Source organism: Anopheles bellator, chromosome 2 (genome assembly GCF_943735745.2).
Source record: "Anopheles bellator chromosome 2, idAnoBellAS_SP24_06.2, whole genome shotgun sequence".
Taxonomy (NCBI): Eukaryota; Metazoa; Arthropoda; class Insecta; order Diptera; family Culicidae; genus Anopheles; species Anopheles bellator.
Window position 1 is genome coordinate 26,125,053 of NC_071286.1, and position 22,487 is coordinate 26,147,539.

Below are 22,487 nucleotides of genomic sequence, written 5' to 3' on the forward strand. Positions count from 1 at the left end.
TGCAGAGTCCAGAATGGAGGGTTCCCGAAGAACCGCGGGATTCACTTCACTACACGGCACCCGTTGGCACGAACACACCACCGATTAATGAGCACGTCAACTCCACGACTCACAGCCTCGATTGGTTGCCACGATGAATCGGGTCGATCGTGCGCACAGCTTTCCGGTGGGCGGCCTCGGGTGGGCCTGGGGACAACACTGAACGGCTCGATCCGTGCTGGCTCAAACCGTTGCACAGATTAGGCAAATGGTGCATCTGCACTGTGCATTTATAAAAAGGTGCCCTCCAAACGGGACCCAACAGCCCGGGGTGGGGATCGGTCGGCAGTACCGTGGCTGGCTTCGGGTGCCCGAATCAACGCGCGAAGCAGTGGTCGTCGTCGGTAATAACCCGAAACGGCGTCGTCGTCGTCGTCGTCGTCGTGGTCCGAACGAACGGTGGTGGTCCAAGCTTTTCCCCGACGATCGAAAAGGAAAACGCGCGATCAGCTGCTGGTTGGGCTTTTCTAACGCCACGAAGACCGCGGAGCAGCATCACCGCCGCCAGTGAGTGGGGTCGAGTTCGGACCCAACGGAAGAGCCGCGTGCCGGCAAATGATGCAATTCGGTGGTGGTGGTGCATTTTTCAATCAGCTTCCTCTCGGCCGTACTAACGGTCATCCCGAGGTCACCCGTAATTTGGCGGTCCACGGTAATTATGCTGTTTGTGGAGCGTGAGCTCCCTTTTGCGAGCTCCAATATTTATTCTACGACACAGGTTTGTTATGCAAAGTTTTTGAACCTAAACAACCGTTCCATGGCACGTAAGGATTAAGCGCATCTTTTCGAAATCTTTTCCTAATTTCCAGATGATGAATTTTCCACCCAAGCTCTCTGGTGGGCTACCTTTTCTCAGCATTACAACCCCAACAGAGAGTAGTGTAAATATCGTAGTAATTTGTGCGATAAATGCCCGCGTAAAGACACTCAAATCATTATTAAGAGCCGATAGTTCCACACGACTCCACACTCCAGCCAACAAAAGCGGTCCACTTTTCGTCAATCAAACATAACCGCTTCCAGTGCCCGGCCGGCATTGTTCCGAGCTGCGTATTGTGAAGCACACAAAATTAACCCATAACGGATTGGTTTTTGTAGTTTTATGTAAAAGAATGTCGCCAGGCGCATTAAACTAAAGCGACACCGGTGGGCTGTCGGCGGCGGCCATGAAAGCAAACATAATTTTACTTCCCATTTGCCTTCCCATCGGCCAGTGCTCCGGCCACAACCGTGGTCCACCGTCAAAGGCAATCAGATTGAACAATTAATCAGATGCGGTTAATTTGTGGGGTTTTTTTTTTCTACTCCCTTTTCCTGCGGACGGCGACGTTTGCAACTGGAGCTACCGCTCGAGGTGCTTCGGAAGGAAACGGGTACAAAATGGCCTCGTTGCGGTTCCGGCCTTCGGGAAGGGAGGTGTCGAATTTTCCGGCCCCGCGTGGACACCTGGGGGATGGGGTTTCGTGTTGTGTTGCCATATCGGAAGTGATCCGATTACCAAACGGAGCATCAGTCGTCTGGGTGTCAGTTACCGAAAGTGCATCCGCGAGCGAAAACTGATCAAGTTTCGGTTTTTCACCATGCGTTTCGGAAACAGTTTTCCCGCCCTGGCCGGGAAAGGAAAAGTCCATTACGAAGGGAGTTTTTATTACGGTAGACGCTTTGGTTGGGAGACGCTTGAAGCTTCGGTCTTTTGGTACATTAAAATCTCATCCGTCCGGTCCGTGGTCCGGTGGTTGTGTGGGGTGATGCACGAGTGAGCTCCTCGTATACGGACCCCGTACCCGTTTCAGGGCATTTATGGAACGCATTTAAATCACTGACTTGCACCTTTCGTTTTTGGTTTATGTTCAGCCCCCGGGGAAAAATGTGTACCGTTTGAGGGACGCCGGAAGGTGAGCAAACGTGGCCACGGGTTTTGGCCATCCTGTTTTGAGCATTTGCCGCGCCTCTGCTTACCTCAACAAGTCAGTCATAAATAGTAAACGGTGTGCCGTATTTTTCGTGCAACTGGAACAACAATTGCAACGTGCTTTCGTGCTGGGTTCCGTTGCATCGTGTTGCTGCTGCGCAACGTTAAGATAAGAGCCGAGTGAACTTTATGCGCTGCCTGATGCGAATTAACTCCAGCAACCATCAGATGAGTGTGGCTCAAACGGCTCAGCGACGCCATGAGAGAGAGGTCACTACGAACTCCGTGGCCAAACACCGCATAACGGGTCGGGTTCACTCGCCCAAAGCGCCCAGTAAGTGGATACCGTACCGTACCACCCCAATAAAAGCTCCATTGCTTTGCATAAGCACAATCATTAGCACTATTCGCATTCGCACTTGCTTTCTTTTATTTCTAGCTAAAACGTACTCTAAGGGAGCAGCGGCCGAGCGGCCCAGGGCATCGAGTCGAGGCGAACCCCGACATAAGTGCCCCAAAACCGCGGCTTATTGCCCTCGGATTGTGGGCCCTCCAGTGCGCTAATGTGCGGCCCGGCTGGCTGACTGACCGAGAAGGCAGTTGCTTTAGGCTTAGGAAATCATCAAATCTTCTCTGCGGCATGGCGCGGCACGATCGTTCCTCGTGTCTGGCCCACCGAGCCTGACTGGATTGGTGGACGGATTTTTTATATTATTTTATATGGGGCTTTTCTTATGGCTTTTCACTCCACGTCGCGACGTCGACCGAATTATGAAGGGGGCCCCGGGGGCTCACGTAACGTGCTGGCCGAGGAAATCACCGAATTAATTAAAACATGCAGAATGCGTGAAAATTCTCCCCGTTTGCGGCATTTGCGTTGCGTCGGCTCGCGTGGACACGTAATGCTGAAGATTTCGGTGGCCATAAACCGCTGAAAGGCTGCCTGCCTGGTTTCGTGGTTTCCATTGTGGGTCCGAAGAGGGAAAACATCGGCGTCAACCATCAATCACTTGGTGGGTTTATCGCCGTTTTGCACCATTAGCGTAGGATCGATCGAGGTCTTCCGTCCCGAAAACGTCGTACCTTCCTGAGCGGAACGATCGGACGCGAAAATTCCACTTCCTCTTCTGCGTCTTCACGGACGGCCGATTTTGTTTTCCATTATTCCTGCACAGGTGCTCGTCCGTTTCGGTCCTGTCGCCCGCCACTCATCGCTTCGCTTTTATTAATTAACAAATAATTATTGTTGCCATCTTACGGCGGGCCCATCACGAGACATATTGAAAGCCCACCCGAAAGAAAGGATCTCGATTGCGAAATGACGAAGAAGCTAGAAGTTAGTGTAGCGAAACGCTCGGCAAATAAGACACTGCTACTGCTGCTGCTGCTTCTCTTTTAATGCTCCATTTTGCCATACAAAACGGTTTAGCGCAGCGTGAATTATGCTTAAGTACATGCGCACGCGCCCGCGCCATGTTTTCAATTGTACGCTGATGTTTTGATTGTCTAAAAGTGACTCCCAAAAGATAACCTATTACCATTGCGTTGCATAAGCCCACTACAAAACTCGCTGGCTCGGTGGTTCCCACCCGGGTGTCCTTCTTTCTCCGCGCCACGATCGCTTTTAGTCGCGCATCGGGCTGGCCCCAGAACGTAAACGCCACTGCGCTCAAACAATAGGCCCCCCAAAGGCACGCGGTCCGGCCTGCAATGGACCGTAAAGTCGAAAGTCGAATGGGCCGAGAAATGCAAATTCATCAGTGGCCAACGCCGACGATGGATTGATAATTTTCAAAGTGCGAATTTAAATTTCGCCACAAACAGGCGGGAAGGTCCCTTTTAGAACCGAATGCCAGGCGGCCCTTTACGACTGTGCCGAACAGTGGTTCGGTTTTTTCGGCACTCGACAGCAGCGCCTATCGGCACCATAAATCAGCCGACGCCGCCGCCACAGTGAAGGGCAACCCTTATGCAATCGTCGGTTGGTCGGGCCGGGGCCCGAAAAGTCGAGCAACAGGCCAGTAGTCGGCTGCAAAACATCTCACCGACCAGCAAGACGGCCACGGTGCACACATCGGAACAAAATGCTAAACACGACGACGACGGGAGGGCTAAGCATCGACACCACGTTGACCCACCCAGCCGCGACAGGCATCGAAATTAAGTCACCTTCCGTGGCGCAGTCGCATGACCTCCAGCAGCACCGGGACGGGGGGCGCGCGATATGCATTAATTTTGCAACAAACAAGCGCACACTCCCATTGTTCCATTGCGAGCCGCTGGCGTGAATTGGGTGCATTTGCGCACTCCGCGCAACCCGGTGGCCGATATGCTGTTGCAGGCCCGACCTCGCGGCGGATGCGATAGTTTCACGATAGCTCCCGCCCGGAGTGGACTGATGAAAAATGGGGTTTGTCACTCGGTGCTCGCGAATACGAATGGATGGGGATGATGTTGGCGTATTTGCTTTGTTCCTGGGTTCTATTGCTCTCGAGCAGCGAGGCAGTAAATGGTTTACAACATTTCTTCTTCGCACTTCGCACACTTCTCCGGCACACAAGCCCGGCTTTCGATTGCTCCGGTTCACGAAATCGCTTTTAACGGAATCGAGCTGGGCGATACGAGAATGCCTTTCAATTTGGGCTGGAGTGGATTACTTCACGGTGGGGTACTTTTGATAGGTTGGCTTAAAAAGCGGAATGGCACTAACCTTCAGATTTTTATTTAGTAAAAGCAAAATGTACCAAAAGTTAGGTTTGTTTAAGATTATCTAAAATTGTTTGAAGAATCGTCGCATCGCTGGATTCGGGATTGTGAATTCGGGTTTGTGAATATAAAATAATTTGTGTAAAACGATCTTATTCTGTGAAAGTCTCTGCCAAGTTATGTATCTAAGATTGTGTTGAAAATTGAAGCTGAAATAGAGATGTATGACTTCCAAGTTGTTGAGACTTTCAAAGCACCATAAACCCGCGCCCAACGGCCATTTGCCAGTCTCGCGTAGTTACGAGGAAGGTACGGCATCGTTCCGGAGTTTCATTACATTCCGCGTAACGTTCCCCGTGGAAGTGTTCGATCCAATTACGTCCGGATCGGAACCGGACTCAGCAGCTCATTACGGTTCCGTTTTCTCGCGCGCGACCGCTGACTCGCTCGCCACTGCAAGGAAGCGATCGAATTACGGTGGAACCTTAAATCAAGCATCATTATTCAACAACAAAAAAAGCCAAACAAACGCAAAATGGAACGACCTTCGGCGTGACATTTTAATGCTCACCTAACTGCTGGCCGGGCTATTGGCGCAAACGCCGCGCCACACCACCAGACCGCCGGACTGTCAATGGCGCGCACCGATACAATTGCTACTGTGGCTTGCGTTCGAACCTTTCGGCCTGGCCCCCGCCGATCAATTTGTTGGTGGAACGTGTCGTTGATGGTGATCCCATTTGCGCGCTCGATACGACTTCGCCCCGATCGCCCGATCTCGGATGGACAACTGGCCGGCTTGTGCATGAGCGGACACGGCATATACTGATAATGGATTGATCTTTGAAGACCAGGGCGAGCCACCCCACTGGGTGAAAACGCGTGAGAAAACAAAGTTTTGCATATCGTCTTATTGGCCCGAGATCTCGCACAAAACACCCCCGGCATTGGCTGGCCGATAAACGGCCCGTAAAAGATTACCGGGACGCGATAGGCGGGGGGATTTTATTTTCTAATGCTGCCGCACAGTTGAGTTGTTTGCATTTTATTAGCGGCGTTCGTCTTCCTCGGCCATCCCGTCTCTCGGCGCCGGCGATGGCGTTGGTAAACGAGCCGAAAGAAATCGAAAGTTTACTTTCTTCCTTCGCGCGCGTCCGCTACAGTTTCAAGTGCCTTTGGCCACCCCGGGCGGGGAGGCACGGGAAGCGAACGGGACAGGGCGGCTCGTGTTACAGTGTTGCGCGCGGTTCGTCGCCTGTCGCTGCATTGCACTCGTTTGTATCGCTACCGCGCTACCGAATGGGTCTGCAAAATGGATGAAATGATTGTTTTTTTTGTGTGTCTTTGGTTCTTTCTTCGTTTTGCGGTGCGGTGTAACCGAGGGGGGAAACCGCACAACCCACAACCGGGCCGGGGCGTTCGGGGGCCAGCTAAACGGGGCTCGTTTCGCAATCGGTCTACATTTTTGCGTGCATCTCGTCGCACGTTACAGATGGCACCCTGCGCCGGATTCCTAATAACGCTTTGACGAAGGTGCTGCGGGCGTTCGCTCCCCTTTGGGCACTTACCGAAGCCACAGCTGGGTCCACCGGTGCGGTAACTGGTAACGGGTCGCGGCCGCGCAAGGTAACGCGCAATGTAACGAACAATAAACGCGGGAGCCGAAATCCGCCGAGCGATATAATTACGTGTCAAATCGTCCAGAAAGAAGGAGCGCAAACTGGCCTCGTGGTGGTCCGGAGGAATTAGTTTTATTTGTACTAACAACAATCGTTTCATTTTCAAGCTTTATTCGGCCTGGTGGTGTTTGGGTTGCGAACGGCGCAAACGGCTCCATCGGGAGAGTGTTTTGTTGCCCGTTTGGTAAGAGGAACCACGGTGAAGCCGTGCTGCCGTAAGAGCCCCGTCGGAACGCCATTGTGATAGAAGCACCTTACAACCCTTCAGCATAAATATTGGTGGCCGACTTTTCAACCATTCCCTAATTTTTTCAGATCTGTATTAATCGCTTCGCTGATCTGTAACGAAAATTTGCACACGCCATGTTTTACAACTCAATCCGATGTACTGAAGTAAGTGCCACAGCAGTAATTAGGCGCTGTAAATGCCACATTGCCCTGTGTTTTGTATGGCAGTACCGAGAATTCATAGGAAGAGCAACCTCCAAGATCAGCTTAAAATGATCAAGCATAAACCAACCCATTCAAACGTTATCCTTATGGGGTAACTTTAACAACACGTCGACTTCCATAGCGATGAAAATTGCATGACCATACATTGTTTCTTTTAATTGACAGAAAAATCCACAAGCTGGTCGAAACATGGTAGAAAATTGTAGCTGCCGAAAGACAGCACTTTTGACACTGAACATTCACGTATCGAATAGTCCCCCCAAAAGGAAGGCCTCTACACGAGAAAGTATTTAGAAACCGAACCCAATCAAATAATTAACAAATTATGAACCGACTTCGACTAGTTCGACCAGATTTGATTTTCCCAAAATATTACAAAATGCACACCGCTTAACTGAGTTTTCTCAGAACCACCCACCGTTGTTACCGTAACTGGCGTACTAGTTATTTTCAATTCAATCATTTAAATTACACGCCACAACCATGTCAACGATCGTGGCATCGATTACGGCACTAATATTTTGAAACAATAACTCACACGGTCGGCCGGACTAGTGGCCGGCCGGTTGCAACATAAATAACTCTATTTGCTTCGGTCACCGTTGCTCATCCCTGGCACGCAGCCAGCCACCTGCTGCCAGCTAGCCAACCCCTCACCGGTTCCCACCGCCGTTCCTGCTCGGTGCGAACGTACACAACGATAAATCTATCGGACGAAAACTGGGTGCAATTTTCCCTACCATCCGCCAACGTCCGGTGGACGGTTGTTATGATTTTTCCTTCTTCTACTTCGGTGTCTTTCCTTCGATCGCATCTTTTCGATATCGATCGATCAGCGTGGATCGCGCATCGCCGGCAAACGTCGGCAAAAGGGTCGCAAAATCGGAATGAAAACGAAATCGTAACTTGAGTACGCAGAGAGTGGCCGCTTGCGTCGGTTTCGTTACGCAGAGTTGCGTATCTGCGTTTGTTCTTCTGTCCTGCTCCATCCGCCGCCGGCTGGGAGGTGTCGTATTTCTTGCTCCTTTTCGGTGCATCGCTTTTCCACATCACCCACAGCTTAGCGACAGTTTAATGCATCACCCGGCCGGTGTGTGTCGTCGGGTCTGTTGCAAATCCAACAACGATGGGGCACGCGGCGATTACCATCCGATGAAGACAGCAATGCTCACCGGGCCATCGGTGGCACATCTTTGCCTGGGTTGCTTGCACAAGCCACTGGAATCGATGATTTTTACATTCATTAGATAATCGCACCATTTCGCCCAACCTGTGGGATGATTATATATATATTTTTAAATTCGATCGGCTGGCTCGATACGAGCACGGTGAGTTGAATAAGCGTGACACTGGTGAGGGGATTAGAACCGGCTTTTCCGGGACAGTGTCATAACGCCGTAATTATTTTGCCATGAATAAAATGTTCAAAACTCCTGTCGAGGCGAGAAGCACTCACCGCGGGAGGTGACTGGAATCGGCAACCCTACCGGAGCCATTCCTCGTACCGGAAATTCTATACCCGCCGTGAGCTGTTAAATGATCCCCGTTTGACATGCTCATTGTAATCGAGAATGCTTATTTCGTTACAGCAATTATGGTCACAATCAGTGTGAAAGTGCGCATTGTCCGGATGGCGCACACGGATGATCAACGGTGGACCCTATTGAGCAGGCAGAAACATATCCTTACCTCGACTCGCAAGATGACTTCCGGGGCACCTCTAGACACGGGACAACCTCTAGGAGATTGTTAGCCGTGGACAATACCAATCGTCGACTGTTTGCTTACCGTGCGCTGCCGCCGCCGTGGCGCGTGTTAAAAATGGACGATCGAGTCGAAGTCAATGCCGGTGCCGACCAAATTTGAACGCCCTTGCAAAATAAATTGGCATCGTTCCATTGAGCGGATTTTTCCGGACAATGATAAATGACGTCGTCTTGGGGATATTGTAGCAACGGTTATTAGAGCCGGTTGTTGAGGCTTCTGGAGAACCACGACGCTAGTGATTGTATAAACCTCGCAGTGATTTCAAATATTTAAATAACATAATCAATAAATCCAACAAATCGAACCAATCTCTTCAACTAAGAGTGATTATCATGACAGGCGGATACGAAACACCAGTTGGAACACAGAATCAGAACAAGATCAGAACTCCAACCATTAATATGTTACCAGGGAACCGCAATTGGCTAAATCCCGATTTTTCTGTATTTAAACCGCTATTTTCAAAGAAACTAAAAGTTCAAAATATTTTCTAATTTAAAATTTCTTGTAGGCAACATTGCACGAAACGTTGACGAGAAAAGGTTTGAACTTTCAATGGGGCGAAAAGCGTCGTCTGCAAGCTTTCGCTGCGTTGCGAGGGGCGAACTGAGAGACCGAATGCCGGTTTTGGGTTGTACAATAAATGCAAGAAAATTTGCACTCTGCCCACAAACAGTGCGAAATATCATCTCACTTTCGAAAAAAAGCGGTAGCGGCTTATTAAAATTTAGGTAATGAAACATTTAAAGTTACATTACAAAGTATTACTCATGGAAGAGTGAGTGATTCCAAAGAATATTTCTCTTTTTCTCTTGCATTGATTTGAAACAAATGATCAATTGATTTCCAAAAAAATCAGTTTCTTTCGATTCCAAAGGTTTGTATGACTTTCAAAAATTATTCCGAACAACGATAAATCATTGCCATTTAATACGAGGATGAAACATTACTTTATTCAACCAAAAGTCAATCCTAAACACAATTATTCAAAATTAAAAAGAGTGATTAACAATTATCACAACAATAAAATTATTATTATAATCTAATAGGCTGGGGAGAAAACTAATCATTTTCTCGGTAGACAGCTTTAGTGATCGATATCTCATGATCTTATGAAGATCATACAGTTTCAAATTTACGATCGTTTTAAAGCTGACACAATTATAAATGCTTTTACTGTTTTTCGTTTGTTTCATTCGTTTGTGAGTTACAGGGTGTTAACAATGGAAATCATCAAAGAGAAATTCGGTACATTTTATAGTTTTTCTTCGATGAAGGCGAAAATTAAAGCTAGGCCGCTGAAATTGTGCATGGTGTGTATGGTGCTGATACACGACGCAAAAAATGTCCTCAATGATAACAAACTGAGAACAAAAAAGGATTGTGAAAATGGAATGTTCGAGTTTTTCGCCAATAAAGACCAAGCCTCCTGCAAGAGAGGCATTATCAAGGTTCCTTTAAAAAGGTGACAATTTTCCAACAAAACTGTCTATATTTGACGCAAATCGGACCATCGAAAATATCTAAAATATACTTTTGAATTTCCCCCAAAAATAATGGATTACTTTTTAGACAACCTAATATTATCAGGTTATCAGGTTAGAAAATTCAAAGTCATGTTCGAAAGTAAGTTATGGCCGGTCTACACGCTACGATAACGATAAAGATATCTGCGTAAGTGACGTCTCTGGAGACGTCAATTATGTCACTGACGCAGATCTACAAATCTGAACAAACGAGCATCAATTTGTGAACAAATTTCAAACAAGTGCCAGTTTGTCGGTTGACTTGTTGATGTTTTGTTTTGGCCTTATATTTATATTTTGGACGCTTCGTCAAAGTGTTTAACTGAATTTATAAAAATTTACGAAAGTCTGCCATGTCTTTGGCAACTAAAAAATAAAAAATATAGTGATCGCAATAAAAAGGCGGAGGCATACGATGCCATTTAAAAGCCATTTCCTCGACACTGTAACCTCTTTGCACGTTCTTTTGTCGCTTTTAACCGAAAAACACAATGTTAAGGCAAACCAACACAGTGTTGCTTCCATGGCTGATTCCAACATGTCCAACCGACAAACTGGCACTTGTTCGAAATTTGGTCACAAATTGATGCTCGTTTGTTCAGATTTGTAGATCTGCGTCAGTGACATTAATGACGTCTCCGAGAGACGTCACTTACGCCGACATCGCATCGGTATCGTAGCGTGTGGACCGGGCATTAGATTCAAAAATTCAATTTGACGGTTCGACATCGCGTGCAGAAAAACTTCGTGCTTCGTTCGCATTATGAATCCGCATTTTTAGCCTTCCGTGTTGCGCGTATTCCGAAAATTTATCTATCAAAGTTGAAAGGGTGATAAAGATTACGTGTTGAAACCAACTTTACCTTCTACCGTTAAATGGTTAAAATCGAATTCTGAGTTTACTGGCCAACTGACTTTCGAAAGAGCGCAGAGCAGAGAAACGAGAGAGAAAAACAGACAGGGAGAGCCAGAGAAATCGGTTGTCTCGCTCGCTAGCGTCACCTCTCTTTCCCGTTCGGAAGGTTTCGGAAATTAGAGCCCGGGAACGCTGAGAAACAGTGAGAGAGCGCAGAAAATACAGAGAGAAGAGAGAGAAACAGAGACCGGGAACGCAGAGTCGGGTCGAAAAGTTAGGCGGTCAGAAAACACAGAGAAAGAGTTTTTTTCAAAATTCAAAAAAAATGCAAGCGGACGGTTGTGCGTTCGTTCCGTGCTGTTGCTAATATTTTCGACGTGCAAATACAGAGTAAGTGCAGTAAGTGCAGTAAGTCCGGTCAAATGTGTGATTGATTTTCACTGTGAACGGATTCAGTGTTTTCGGTTCGGTCGTTCGCACATTATTCCCCGTTTCTGCTTTTTGTCCCATTCGCCCGCAAACAAATCCGCGTAGCACCGGGTTGCGTGCGGTGGTGTGCGTGCGCGCGCGCGTGTTGTCTCTCGCGCGTTCGCACGTGTGCGTTTGCGTGGCAAGTGTCAAGTGTGAGGGTGTGTGGTTTGAGCAGGTTCGTCGCGGCGTCGGTGTGTGCGTGGCTGTGCGTGCTGCTTTTGTTATTGTTGCTCGGGCCCCGGAGCAGCAGCGTGTAGGAGCTGCAAGTGACAGCGCGGAGGAGAAATCGAAACAACTCTCGCATCATCCCCTGAATTTAAATTCCCTGCCGAATCGCGGGCAGTTTCGACTTGCTGAGTTGCGCTGAGTTGTCTGACCACATTTTAGGTGCACAGATTCCCGGGTGCCTTTATCCTTTATTTCGCGAACGACTGTGTGCGGTGGTTGGTGGTGGCCGTGAACGCGCGCATCCCTCGCACACACCGAGTCCCGCGTGGAACGTGTTTGTGCGTGCGCGTGTGCGTGCCCGATTCGAATGCAAAATTCCGTCGGACCCCCTGGCCGAGAAATCACCATGGCGATGAGTTTCACTGGGCGGCCCCGTGCTGAGCAACATCCCCAATCCTAGTGCCAAGAGAAACCAAATCCTTTTCACTTCGGATCGGCGAGTTCCCGCATCCGCCGTCAACCACACGCGGATGTTGAACGGTTTGGAAAATTCCTTCACTGAACGGCGAGCGCGGAACGGATTCTTGGTTGGTGGGCTCTCTTCGCCGTGGCCCCGTTCGTTTTCTTCCCTTTAAACCGTCGTGCGAGCGAGTGAAACCGAAAGGTTCGGAAAAGTGGAAGAAAAACACGGACGATTTCCCCAGCGGTAGTGGCGCGGCCCGGGGAAGAAAAGCGAAAGCAACGCGGCGGAAAGAGAAAGCGCTAGCTAAACAAAAACTCCGAATCTCTGGAGCCGTTAGGTGCAACTGTGCGTGACCGGGACAGCGAGCAATCCTGCGTGTCCCGATTTTTCCGGATCCCAAATCTTCGACCGGCAAACGGCGCGCCGCGAGAGAGAACAAAAGGAGGGCCCCCGGACCGGAAAAGTGGCCCTTACGCTCCGCAGTGCACCGCGGGAGGGTTTTTCTCCGTGTGGGAAGCAAATTGGAAGCAAGAATCCTGGGCCCCGTCCGAACGGGGTCCATTCATAAGAAGGCGCAAAGCAGGGCCCAAGTTCGTCCGCGTGTATTTGTGTGGGGTTACCATCGCAATGACGCACATTTTTTCGTTCGCCCGTAATGTGGCCTAATGTGAGCCGCCAGGGTCCGGCCCCGTTAATGACCCACCGTGAAAGAGCCTCGTAATTGGTGGAAAATGGTCCCCGATTTTACGTTCGTGCGTTCGAAAATATGCGTCGCTGGTGGCGCGTGTGAGGCACGGCTTGGGATTGCAGATGGATTAGGGTTGTGTTCCCTGTGACGTAGTACGATACGCAGGATACAAAGCGAAACGTGTGCGTACCACGTGGTGGTGGTGCCTGGTGCCCGTGGAAATGCTACGTCGAGTGTGTTCGATTTCCGAAAAGGTTCCGCCAAGCAGCCCAAGAAGATTGAAGTTCCGAAGACCCTCTCTCGATGTTTGATTTTCGTGTGTCTTTTATGTTTCTGTTCTCCCTTCCGGCGTTCTTTTTCTGGTTTCCTAGTCACAAATGTGCGTTTCACGACCGGTGCCACTGGCAATAGGCGATGCAATCGAGCGGCCGCATGATTTGTGGCCAGCAGCCAGCTAGTCGGTCCCCGAGCACACAGGAAGTAGCATCTGGTCCCGTGAGTGAATGAGTGTGCTCCGTGTATGTGTCTGTTCGTGCGACCATTGAAGAAATAGAAGCAGCGGCCACCGAGAAGAATCATCGTCATCAACATCGCCAGCAGCAGCAGCAGCAGCAGCAGCGTGGTCAGGTTCAGTGCGGAAGTGCCAAAAATAAATTTCTCGGAAATAAGGAGAAGTGCAGCGAAAAAGGGTGCGATCGAGAGAGAGAGAGAGAGATCTTGCAACAAAGTCTTCATTCGGCCACGATCAGCCGAGAGCGACTTCCTAGTTTTCCTCGTTGTTGAATAGAGTGTATCCGCTCGGTGCGTTCGGGTCCGTCCGTCCCACCCATATGTAAACAAAATGCAGACAAGGATGTGCCAGCGAAGAACAGCGCCCAGCCGGACGCCGGTGGTGCATCGCGATCGCCGTCGCCAGCGCAGCCATACCCAACAGCAGCAGCATCAACCCTCGTCTAGCCGTCAACCGGTCGCCAGCGCGCTACTGGCGTCTACCTCACGCCGGAGTCTGCTGCTCCTCTCCTCGCTTTGCATCCTGCTTCTGGCACAGGTAAGGAGCCCCGTCTGGTAGGCGATCTTGTAAACCCGGATGCTCCCCAAAAATGATCCCCATTTCGGAGGTCTGGAAACCGATTTAATCTGGCTTCTGTTTACTGCTCAGCGATGCTCCGTGTTACAAACAATTTAAATTCGGTGCACTTCATTTCTTTTAGGTTTTACTCTAACAACTTGCTTCACTTGACTGCCTCGAAACGGTGGCATTTTGGGAAATCTATTTTTGTGAAGCAGCTGGCGGCCGTTCCATTGGCTCATCCTGGCCTGTTGCTGGCTTCTGCGGTGTACAAATCACCTCGGCTTATGATCTCAGCTTAGTCGTACGCATTATGAACACCCGCCACTGCGGCGGCCAAGTGACTAAGATAAAGTGCAGCGACATAAAACTGCACTTCCCGGCTTTCATTCTGCTTCTTCTTTTCTTGTCGTCCCTTATTATGGGCCGGCTTATCTGGCCGCGTGCCGCCGCCGTCGTGCTTGCGTGACATTGGTGTCATAAAAAAATGTGGTATCATCTGGTGTTTTCGGTATCGCTATCGTGGAAGCGCGCGAGTACCCCACAACGGATCCGTGAAGCGAAGCGAAGAGAAGGAACATAAATCCAGTGAAAGTATGTTCACTGTGTCCCCGAGAGGGAGAGCTGGGGGCTTCAGGGCGATTGTTTACGATCATTTACGGTCGCCCCGCTGCGTTACACAATCGTAATCACATTACGGGCCGGGCTCCGCCGGTCAACGAATGGAAACATCTGCCACAGTGAGTCACATGTGTTGGTGGCTCCCCCCCCGAACAAATTGTTCGATTGTTTTAGTCAGCAGAGCCTCGCGCTAATTGTGTCAATATGTAGAACCAGCAATGCTTATCTAGTGGCGAGAGGTGCCTCTTATCGCAGCCTGCCGTGCCTGCCTGTCTACCGCGCCAGTGCCAGATGGTCCGCTATCAAACCGTTCCGCGGTGTTAATTAGTAGCAACGCGGGGTCAAGGATACGCGCAATCTTATCACCGCAACCATCGTTTGCGTCTAATCTTACGCAAACAACACCCAACTTGATGGGATGGGTGCACCCGGCTTCTGCAGCATCCCGGCACCAGCTGGTGCCGGACAGCACCGACACTTTATCGGACGCGAGTCCACCCGAAGGGTAGTGATCTAATCGACGTTGATAGGTCGTGTGGTAGCTTCGTGGTTGGCAGCGGAGCGACATAAATTAAAATTCAATCAACTCTCGCGCGTGATCGAGTATCCGTTTCCGTGGGCCAAAGTCCACGGGCGAGGCACAGAGTTAGCCGCCGACACGGGTAGCTGCTCCTTGGTGTCCCCGCGCTTGTGTCGATTTGCCAAAAAATACACACGCTCTCGTGCCTCTTTTCTGTCCGTCCAGTGACGTGACAAAAATCGTACGCAACAAGTGCGTATCGATCGCGCACACCAAATGGGTTCGGAAGGGATGCTGCTGGCCGGGGACGGGACACGTCGTCGAGAGATATCGCCAGATTGTGACCGTGTATTGGGAACCTTTCACGCGGGACGAGGGAACCATTTTCGAAACCCCCCCGAGAGAAGAAGAAGGAAAAAAGTGCGTTGTGGCCGGAACAGGGAGCGTCCACAGGTTCCCCTCTCCGGGGAAGGCTGTAAATCCCTCGATGGTGCTGAAACATGCACGATGATGGTCAATAATAAAGGCGCATGCCGGGCGTCCTTCCTTTTCTACTCCGAATGGCGTAACGTTATTTATGGAGTCTACATGCCATCCTTACGTCGCCCGCCGGATGTGAATCTCTTCTGAAATTTAATCACATTTTCGAGCGTTTCAATGTTTCATGCTTCGAAGATCAAAGTTTCGTTCGCAGTGACTGATGGGTGACGCGTGTGAACATTCTATATGCTGTGACTTGCAGCGGTATGCACCAGGACGCTACTTTACGGAGCTCGCCGAGCTATAAATCCGTCTATGAATGCGGAACGTTCTGTTTGTAGCACTGATTTCTAGACTAATCATCGCTCCCCAACAGGCTCTAGGTGATTGTAAGACGTTTTGGCAATGCTTCGTCGTCCAATCGGTTTCGGTTTGACGGGGCACGTCGCACGTACAACTTGATCGAATTCCACTCTCCTTTAGGCTGCAGATTGTTTTTTTGTGCGTCCCCTAGTACGCCACCGAAAGCAAATAAAAAATCACATTCGATAGTGTTGCGGAATGACGCTATGCTTAAATTAAAAGTGCCACCGCCCTGTCGTGTCGTGTGAATGGAAACCGGTGACTGGTGACTGGTACAACGGAACAACCCGTAACAAATGTATCCAGATCATTGTCAGCACGTGGCAACATCCGCATGTTTCACAACATATTTCCACGGCCACTGCGGGTCGGTCCGTATGGGCGTTTGCTGTTGCTCTCTAGGCCGTGCGAGCATTCCAATTGTCGCAGGAAAAGAGCTATTCACACAAAGCACCGACTCTGCTGTAGCGTCGTGGAAACAATAGGCACCCACAGCGTTGCCTGCGGGCTGACGTCAACCTTGGCCCCGCGCGTTCCAGTTAGTATCAATCCCTTCCGGCGGGGTGGCCCACTGTACCGGGCGACATCATCAATAAAGAGTAAACAAATAAGCATGTAAAATGGCCAGAGACCGAGCCAGACGCGCGGCGGCTCCACGGGACGGAGGAGTCCCACGGTTTGATCTATATCATTGTCCAGTGGCGCACAAAAAAAAGGGCCCGAGAACTATCGTACGGACGTTTATCGTGGATCAGCCACCATTTGGCGACGGGTGGTGGTGGGCCGATTGTTTGGTCCGCGGGGCTCTGACGGAGCCTGCCGCCGCCGACCAGTGAGTAGCGCAACCGACCGACGGCGGAGCCAGTAGACGGCGCGCAACAATTGGCAATAAAGTCTATTGGCACAGGTATAGGCTCCATCGCCAGCACCACCACCACCGTTCGACCACAACCACCACCGGTGTTGCGATTGATTGCATCGTAAATGTGCGCCGCGGCCTTGTGGAGCTCGTGGAGCTCTACTCACGTGAGCCTTTCCTCTGTCGGTGGAGGTGAACGTGGCGCAGTTTGTGCACATTATTTGGCTCGCGCAAAAAGCTTTTGAAAGCTCCACTCCAGCCGGTTGAAGGAGAGGAATATGTGGTACACCTTCCCATCGCCACCGATGTCTGAACGTCGTTCGAAAACACGATCACCGGAGGTCCCACAGCAACAGTCGGTGTCGATTTTTGGCGTCCCGCATGGTTCGGTAGCTAATGGTCCGGGAAAGGGCAGTGAAGTTTCAGCTTCACCACTGCGGGTGTCCTTAAATTACGCTTTGTTTTCACATGAGTTTATGCTGTTAATGCTATTTTTGGTAGACTTTCATCACACCGCAACCCAGGTCTATTCTTTTGCCGAGCGATCCGAAACGCTCCAGGTCCGTTAGTTTGTTGAATTGACCAGCACGCCTGTGGTCACAATTTAGGTTTTAAATGAAAAAATGCATTTCACCCTTGGAAAAGTACTGACTTTCGTTAATAAAGTGCCGCTACACCGAGCTACACCGAGACTCCATTTTTATGACCTTTAGACCAGACCGTGACACAGCTTCGACGTCAGGGGACGTGCTCCATCGAATCGAGCTTACTCTAAGCAATTGCTCCAACATAGAAAATTTTATTTATATTTATAAGAATTTATATTTTTTAAGGATCTGCCCTTTCCAAATAGTGTCCTTAAGGGTCTCTATGATTGAACTTAGTCAAAAATCATACTGTCCGATGATCAACTTTCGGTTCGCCATTTTCTCTTGGAACTTGCTTGCGAAACGATTACTGAACCTCCAGCCAACGGGGCTGACCCGTGTCCTACAGTGAACCGAAAAAGAGGCCCTCACTGTACCTCACTGTCTGCCCCAAATCCGCCAGGTTCTCCACCGGGGTCGTTCGGTTTCGCTGATGGTGGTGTGATACTGGACAGAAACCCGGCAGCAGCGCGCGCCATTATGTTGCGCCGTTATGCGAAAGGTGTGGCAGACAGGTGGGCCGTGTAAACAGTCGTGTGTGTGTGTGTGTCTGCTTGGCACAACCCAAAGGATGCATTCAACGGGTTCGGTCGGTTCGGTTCACGCGAAAATAAATCTAAAACCAGTCCACCGACCAAAAAGCGAACCACTCACCAGGGCTACGATATAGAGTCTCTGGGCTATCGTAAAAAAAGCGGTGCATTCTCTGTAGACCGGACAGACTGTCCAACCTTGTTGCGCTTTGTAACGGGTTTTTATTTGGCTCTTGTTGACGCTTTTGGACAGCTTCATACATCACCAAACAAGTGAAAATTGTACTGTAAACCGCCCCCCACTGGGGAGCTGATGATGGAATGGAGCATGAAAACGCCGTCTTTTAATTTCGTCCACAGCAGACAGGCAGCTGGCTGACGTCACCAGATTGTGCCAATGACAACTTTTTTCTATCTATTTTATTAAATTCAGAATCTTGTTTCTGAAGTGTCCGAAAAGTCCCCGGCCTCTGTTGACTACTTCGTGTGCCGGAGACAGGCTCGGTTTTCTCTTTGCGAAGGTCACCTCCCGGTGGGCAGCATAGCACCGAAAAGCTCCACGACCGGTTTGTGTGGTTGGCTCGCCTTTCCTGAAATCCCCACTTTTTCCGCGACCGCGAATAAGGTGTGTCACTGTCGTTGTAGGCCCCACATGAGGGGGAGTGCTGAAGCCTCCCTCCCGTGAAGATGGGCTGATTGGGAATGGACGCAGTTTCTGTGTCTTCTCTGCCCTGTGGGGGCTTATTATAATCCTTGTCGAGATTGCGGATGAGGCATCGGAATTGATAGGATCACACCTGCATCGAGCTTTAAAGAAATCTGGGACATTAGGATTACGCCCACCTTGGATGCGAACTGGGAGACCGAAAAAGGCACACAACCAACCGAAACTTGATCCGATCGCCGTCTCGTACACGCAGGGGCAGCGAAAGCTGACGTAAACCTCATCATCAATACTACGCCAACCCTGGCCTGGTGTCGGTGCAAATCGCACGAACTAGTGAACGTCGTAACCACCCGACACCCCAAAGCTACATCCCAACTCTCTCAGGGTACTCGCGCAGATCATCAAGTCCGCGACCACGGGTAAGATCTTGGGCAGCCGACGGCTTCGTGGTGTTGGTAAGACACTGGGCCACGCACGGTACGCGCACAAACGCGCGCCACCGCGTCTACTTATGATGGGATAGCATGTATATTTGCCTCACTTTCACGACACATAATAATCTCGATAAAAACCCGAACACCCTTCTCCGCGAGGCCAGGCGTTGATCCGTGTCGGTCTCTCCCGCTTTTCGCTTATGCGCCAGCCAATTATGCGATGCTGGGCCTAGTGTTACGGTGCCGCCACCGCTTAGCCGTTCGGTCGCACATTCATAAAAGTTTTGATTAATTTGCGGCCATCGCAGACGGCTCAACTTCAGTTGACTGACTGGCTGTTCGAGAGTGGCTATGGCTCGGTCGATTACGCAGGAAGTGCAGGTTCGGAACCCGTCGAAAACATGATGTGGTCGAGTTCGGTGGGGGTCATTGTTTATTTATGCTACAAGTATGCAACGAAGATGCTGATGTTGATGGACGCCAGCAGATCGGGCCGTCACGATGGAGGCCATCTTTTTGATGCGCTAGCCCCTCTGGGAACTCTGGATTTTTGGATGGAAAATCTAAAAAAACATTCAACAATGATTCAGCTCGAAAGAGCAGTCGATGTTGCAGCTGACTTTTCGGGGCACCAACATTATTACCTAATCCGAACCCGAGTACATCCCGCTTTTAAATCGCCCCTCCGGGTTCAAGTCTCGTTGCGCTCGATGTTGCTTTTGTGTGGTGAGACCATCATCATGACCGCCCCGCGGGTTGCTGACTCCTTTCCGGTGGGGTTGGATTGTTGTTAGTTTGTTTTCTTAAACCCCGTGGGTGAGATCGATGTTTATGGGACGGTGTTACCACCCACCGCCTGATGAGAAACATCACAGATGACGTCCACAATCCCTGCCCAAGACGCATAGAAGCGGACCGTATTTTCCATGAGGTTTTAACGCGGCGGCAAATGGTAGCTTCTCTTTGTTTGTTGCTCGTGTATGATTAATGGTTGGTCCCGTGAGTGACACGCCGCACCGGCGACTCTCGCATGTCAATCCGTTTGATAGCGTCATCATTTTATTCGGGCGTTCCGGTGAAATTCGTGTACGCCCAGCCGGTCTGTTTGCCGGTGTGTCCCGTCGTCGTGCAGGAGTGGTCTCTGGAAGCACACAAATTACTGACACGGGCTGACAAAACATTACGCGAGCAGACCCCGTCGGCCGACAGCAGACGAACGGGTATGTTGGCGAGTGCATTATGACTCCTGCCAATTGGGCTAATTAAGTGGAATGCTCGTGTCCGGCGTTGGTCAGTGCATTAGCCACTGACACGGCGCCGATGTAACCTATTAATGCACCTCGCTGGCTGACGCCCGTCAACCTCTCGCTGACGTGGCGTTACATCACACGGTGTAGCAGCGATCAGTTTGATGTGGGAAGAACGGGCAAGCCACCCGTTAAACGTTGTCCGCTCCGCTCATTATTAAACCATTTTCTTCACTGCGCCACCAGCGTGACAGGTTGATAAATTATCTTACCCAACTTTGCCAGTTTATCATTAAACTTTTATTTTACCAGCCGCACGGCGAGAAGTTTAGCGACGCGCCCGCCCGGCCACAATCGCTGTGAATTAGTTTCCAACGCACCGCCATCGCCATCGGTAAACATTTGCCTGTGACCCAGATTTGGAGGCTCTCTTTGAATGGTGGGAAAACGGCAAAGTAAAACCCCTGGTGAGGAGGGCACACCGGTAAATGGGAAGCTTGTTTTTTAATGAAGGATACTCAAACAGAAACAGCCAACGGTTTTTTATTGACATTTGCGGCGCGCACGCCTGGAGAACCAGAGGCCGGCCGAGCTAAGTATGGCGCTAGAGATGAGTTCTCGGACAGCAGCAGACGCTTTATTTCGATGAAAAAAGGCATAAATTTAAATTAATGTCACAACGATGTTGTACATTACTTATAATGTGCACTTCGTTAATTAAAAGAAAAATTAAGATTTTGGAACTCGACGACCTCCTCCGAAGCATGGCAACTCAACTGTTGGATAATTGGAAAAATGAAAGGTCACTACAATGAGGGGTTCCCTGCTATTGACACACTTTACCGTCGGTAACCATCATAACGAATCGAAGTGGCCTACGAGGGGCAGCCCAGAGATTGGGTCGAAACGAATCCAGTGCTCCTTGTCGGCGGCCCGAGGGGTATTGATTATGTGCATCAAATACGTAGCACCGTACCAGAGAACCGTCAACAATGAAATTACAACATCAAGGCGTAGCGCGCACTGCACGAAAGGATCGGCCGGAAGGATTGGTGGTGCCATTAATGGAGTGTATCTTGAGCCTTAATCTTCTTAGTGCTCTCTGGCCTTATCGTTTACACGCACGCATACACGCGCGCGCACCGTTCGACTCCCCGTTGGGTTACCATGGTCAATGAGGCGTTTCAATCCGTCTTCCGATCAGTTCTGGAGTGTCTGGCCGGTTGAACTATGGGCTTCATGGCAGGCAGGCGTGCAGGCAGGGACTTGGGTAAGTTCTGTCCGTTTCTTTCCCTCCCTGGGGGGCTGTTTCATCGAAGGATATCAGCTTCGGCTACAAACTCTTCACTACACCGACAACGCCTGGGCGTCTTAGATTTGCGAAGCATGTTCTCGATGTGTTTGGTTGTTTTTTCTTCCCTTCCCAGAGCACTGCTACTGCCAGGTGCTGCTGCCATGGTAACGGGCGAAGTAGTTCGACGGTGGGTGGGTTGCAGAGAACCGTTTACCACCCGGTTCTGCAGGCACCCTCTCTGGGATACGGGAACACGGGGCCAACAAACGGCGTCCTCTAGCGCGCATGTGCCGAGTTGAAGTGCCGGCTATGTTGCCTTCTGTATCCGTCCATTGGGTGCCACTTCTCCTATTTGTGGTTTTCAACCATTTGAAGAGCATTAATTTTCGCAAAATCTATAAATGTTTAAATACGAATGTCATCGAATTCATTCAATATTACCGAAAAACTAGTTCCATGTTAGGGTCAAGTAGGCGCGTTAAATGTAAACCGGATGAAAAGAACGGTTTTCGATATTTAAATTTAATATTGTGAGGATTAACATTCTGAACCAATTAGACTAAATAATCCTTATACTAACTAATTGAATAAATTTCATATTTACAGTTATACTTTTGTAAATGCTAATGACAGTTTTGTTTGTGCAAGTTGAAGATTTAAGTGTTTTTTTTATATCTAAGGGAAATACCTGAAAGTCTTTAACCCCCAGCGACGGATGAGTGTTCGGGATGCAAGCGGAAAACAACACACCGGTAAAGGTAGCGCCATGGTGTGCATGCACTTTTCCGGAATGATAAGCGAAAATCGAATCAATCCTTTTGCTACGGAGGGAAGGCCGGACGTTTGGTGGGTGGGTTTTCTTTTCTCTGTTTCCTAGGGTGATGAGAACACCTAGGAAGTAGAAAAAAATCGGCTTCCCGTGTGTGTTCATTGATCCTGTTCCATACGGCCCACCGCCCATGGCTGATTGTCGTCAACAGGCAGGCACCAGGCAGAAAGGATAAATTTGTTGAAACATTTAACAC

The 22,487-nt window shown here is 49.8% G+C and overlaps 1 protein-coding gene across 1 annotated transcript in view; it reads left to right on the top strand.

Annotated features, from left to right (window-relative positions):
• Positions 1–13,581: 13,581 nt before the first annotated feature.
• The window catches only part of LOC131207262 (tyrosine-protein phosphatase 10D), a 33,321-nt gene continuing 24,415 nt past the window's right edge, over positions 13,582–22,487 (top strand). Inside the window, exon 1 of the mRNA XM_058199872.1 lies at positions 13,582–13,776. Within this exon, the coding sequence (XP_058055855.1) occupies positions 13,582–13,776 (195 nt within the window). The remainder of the gene's footprint in view (positions 13,777–22,487) is intronic.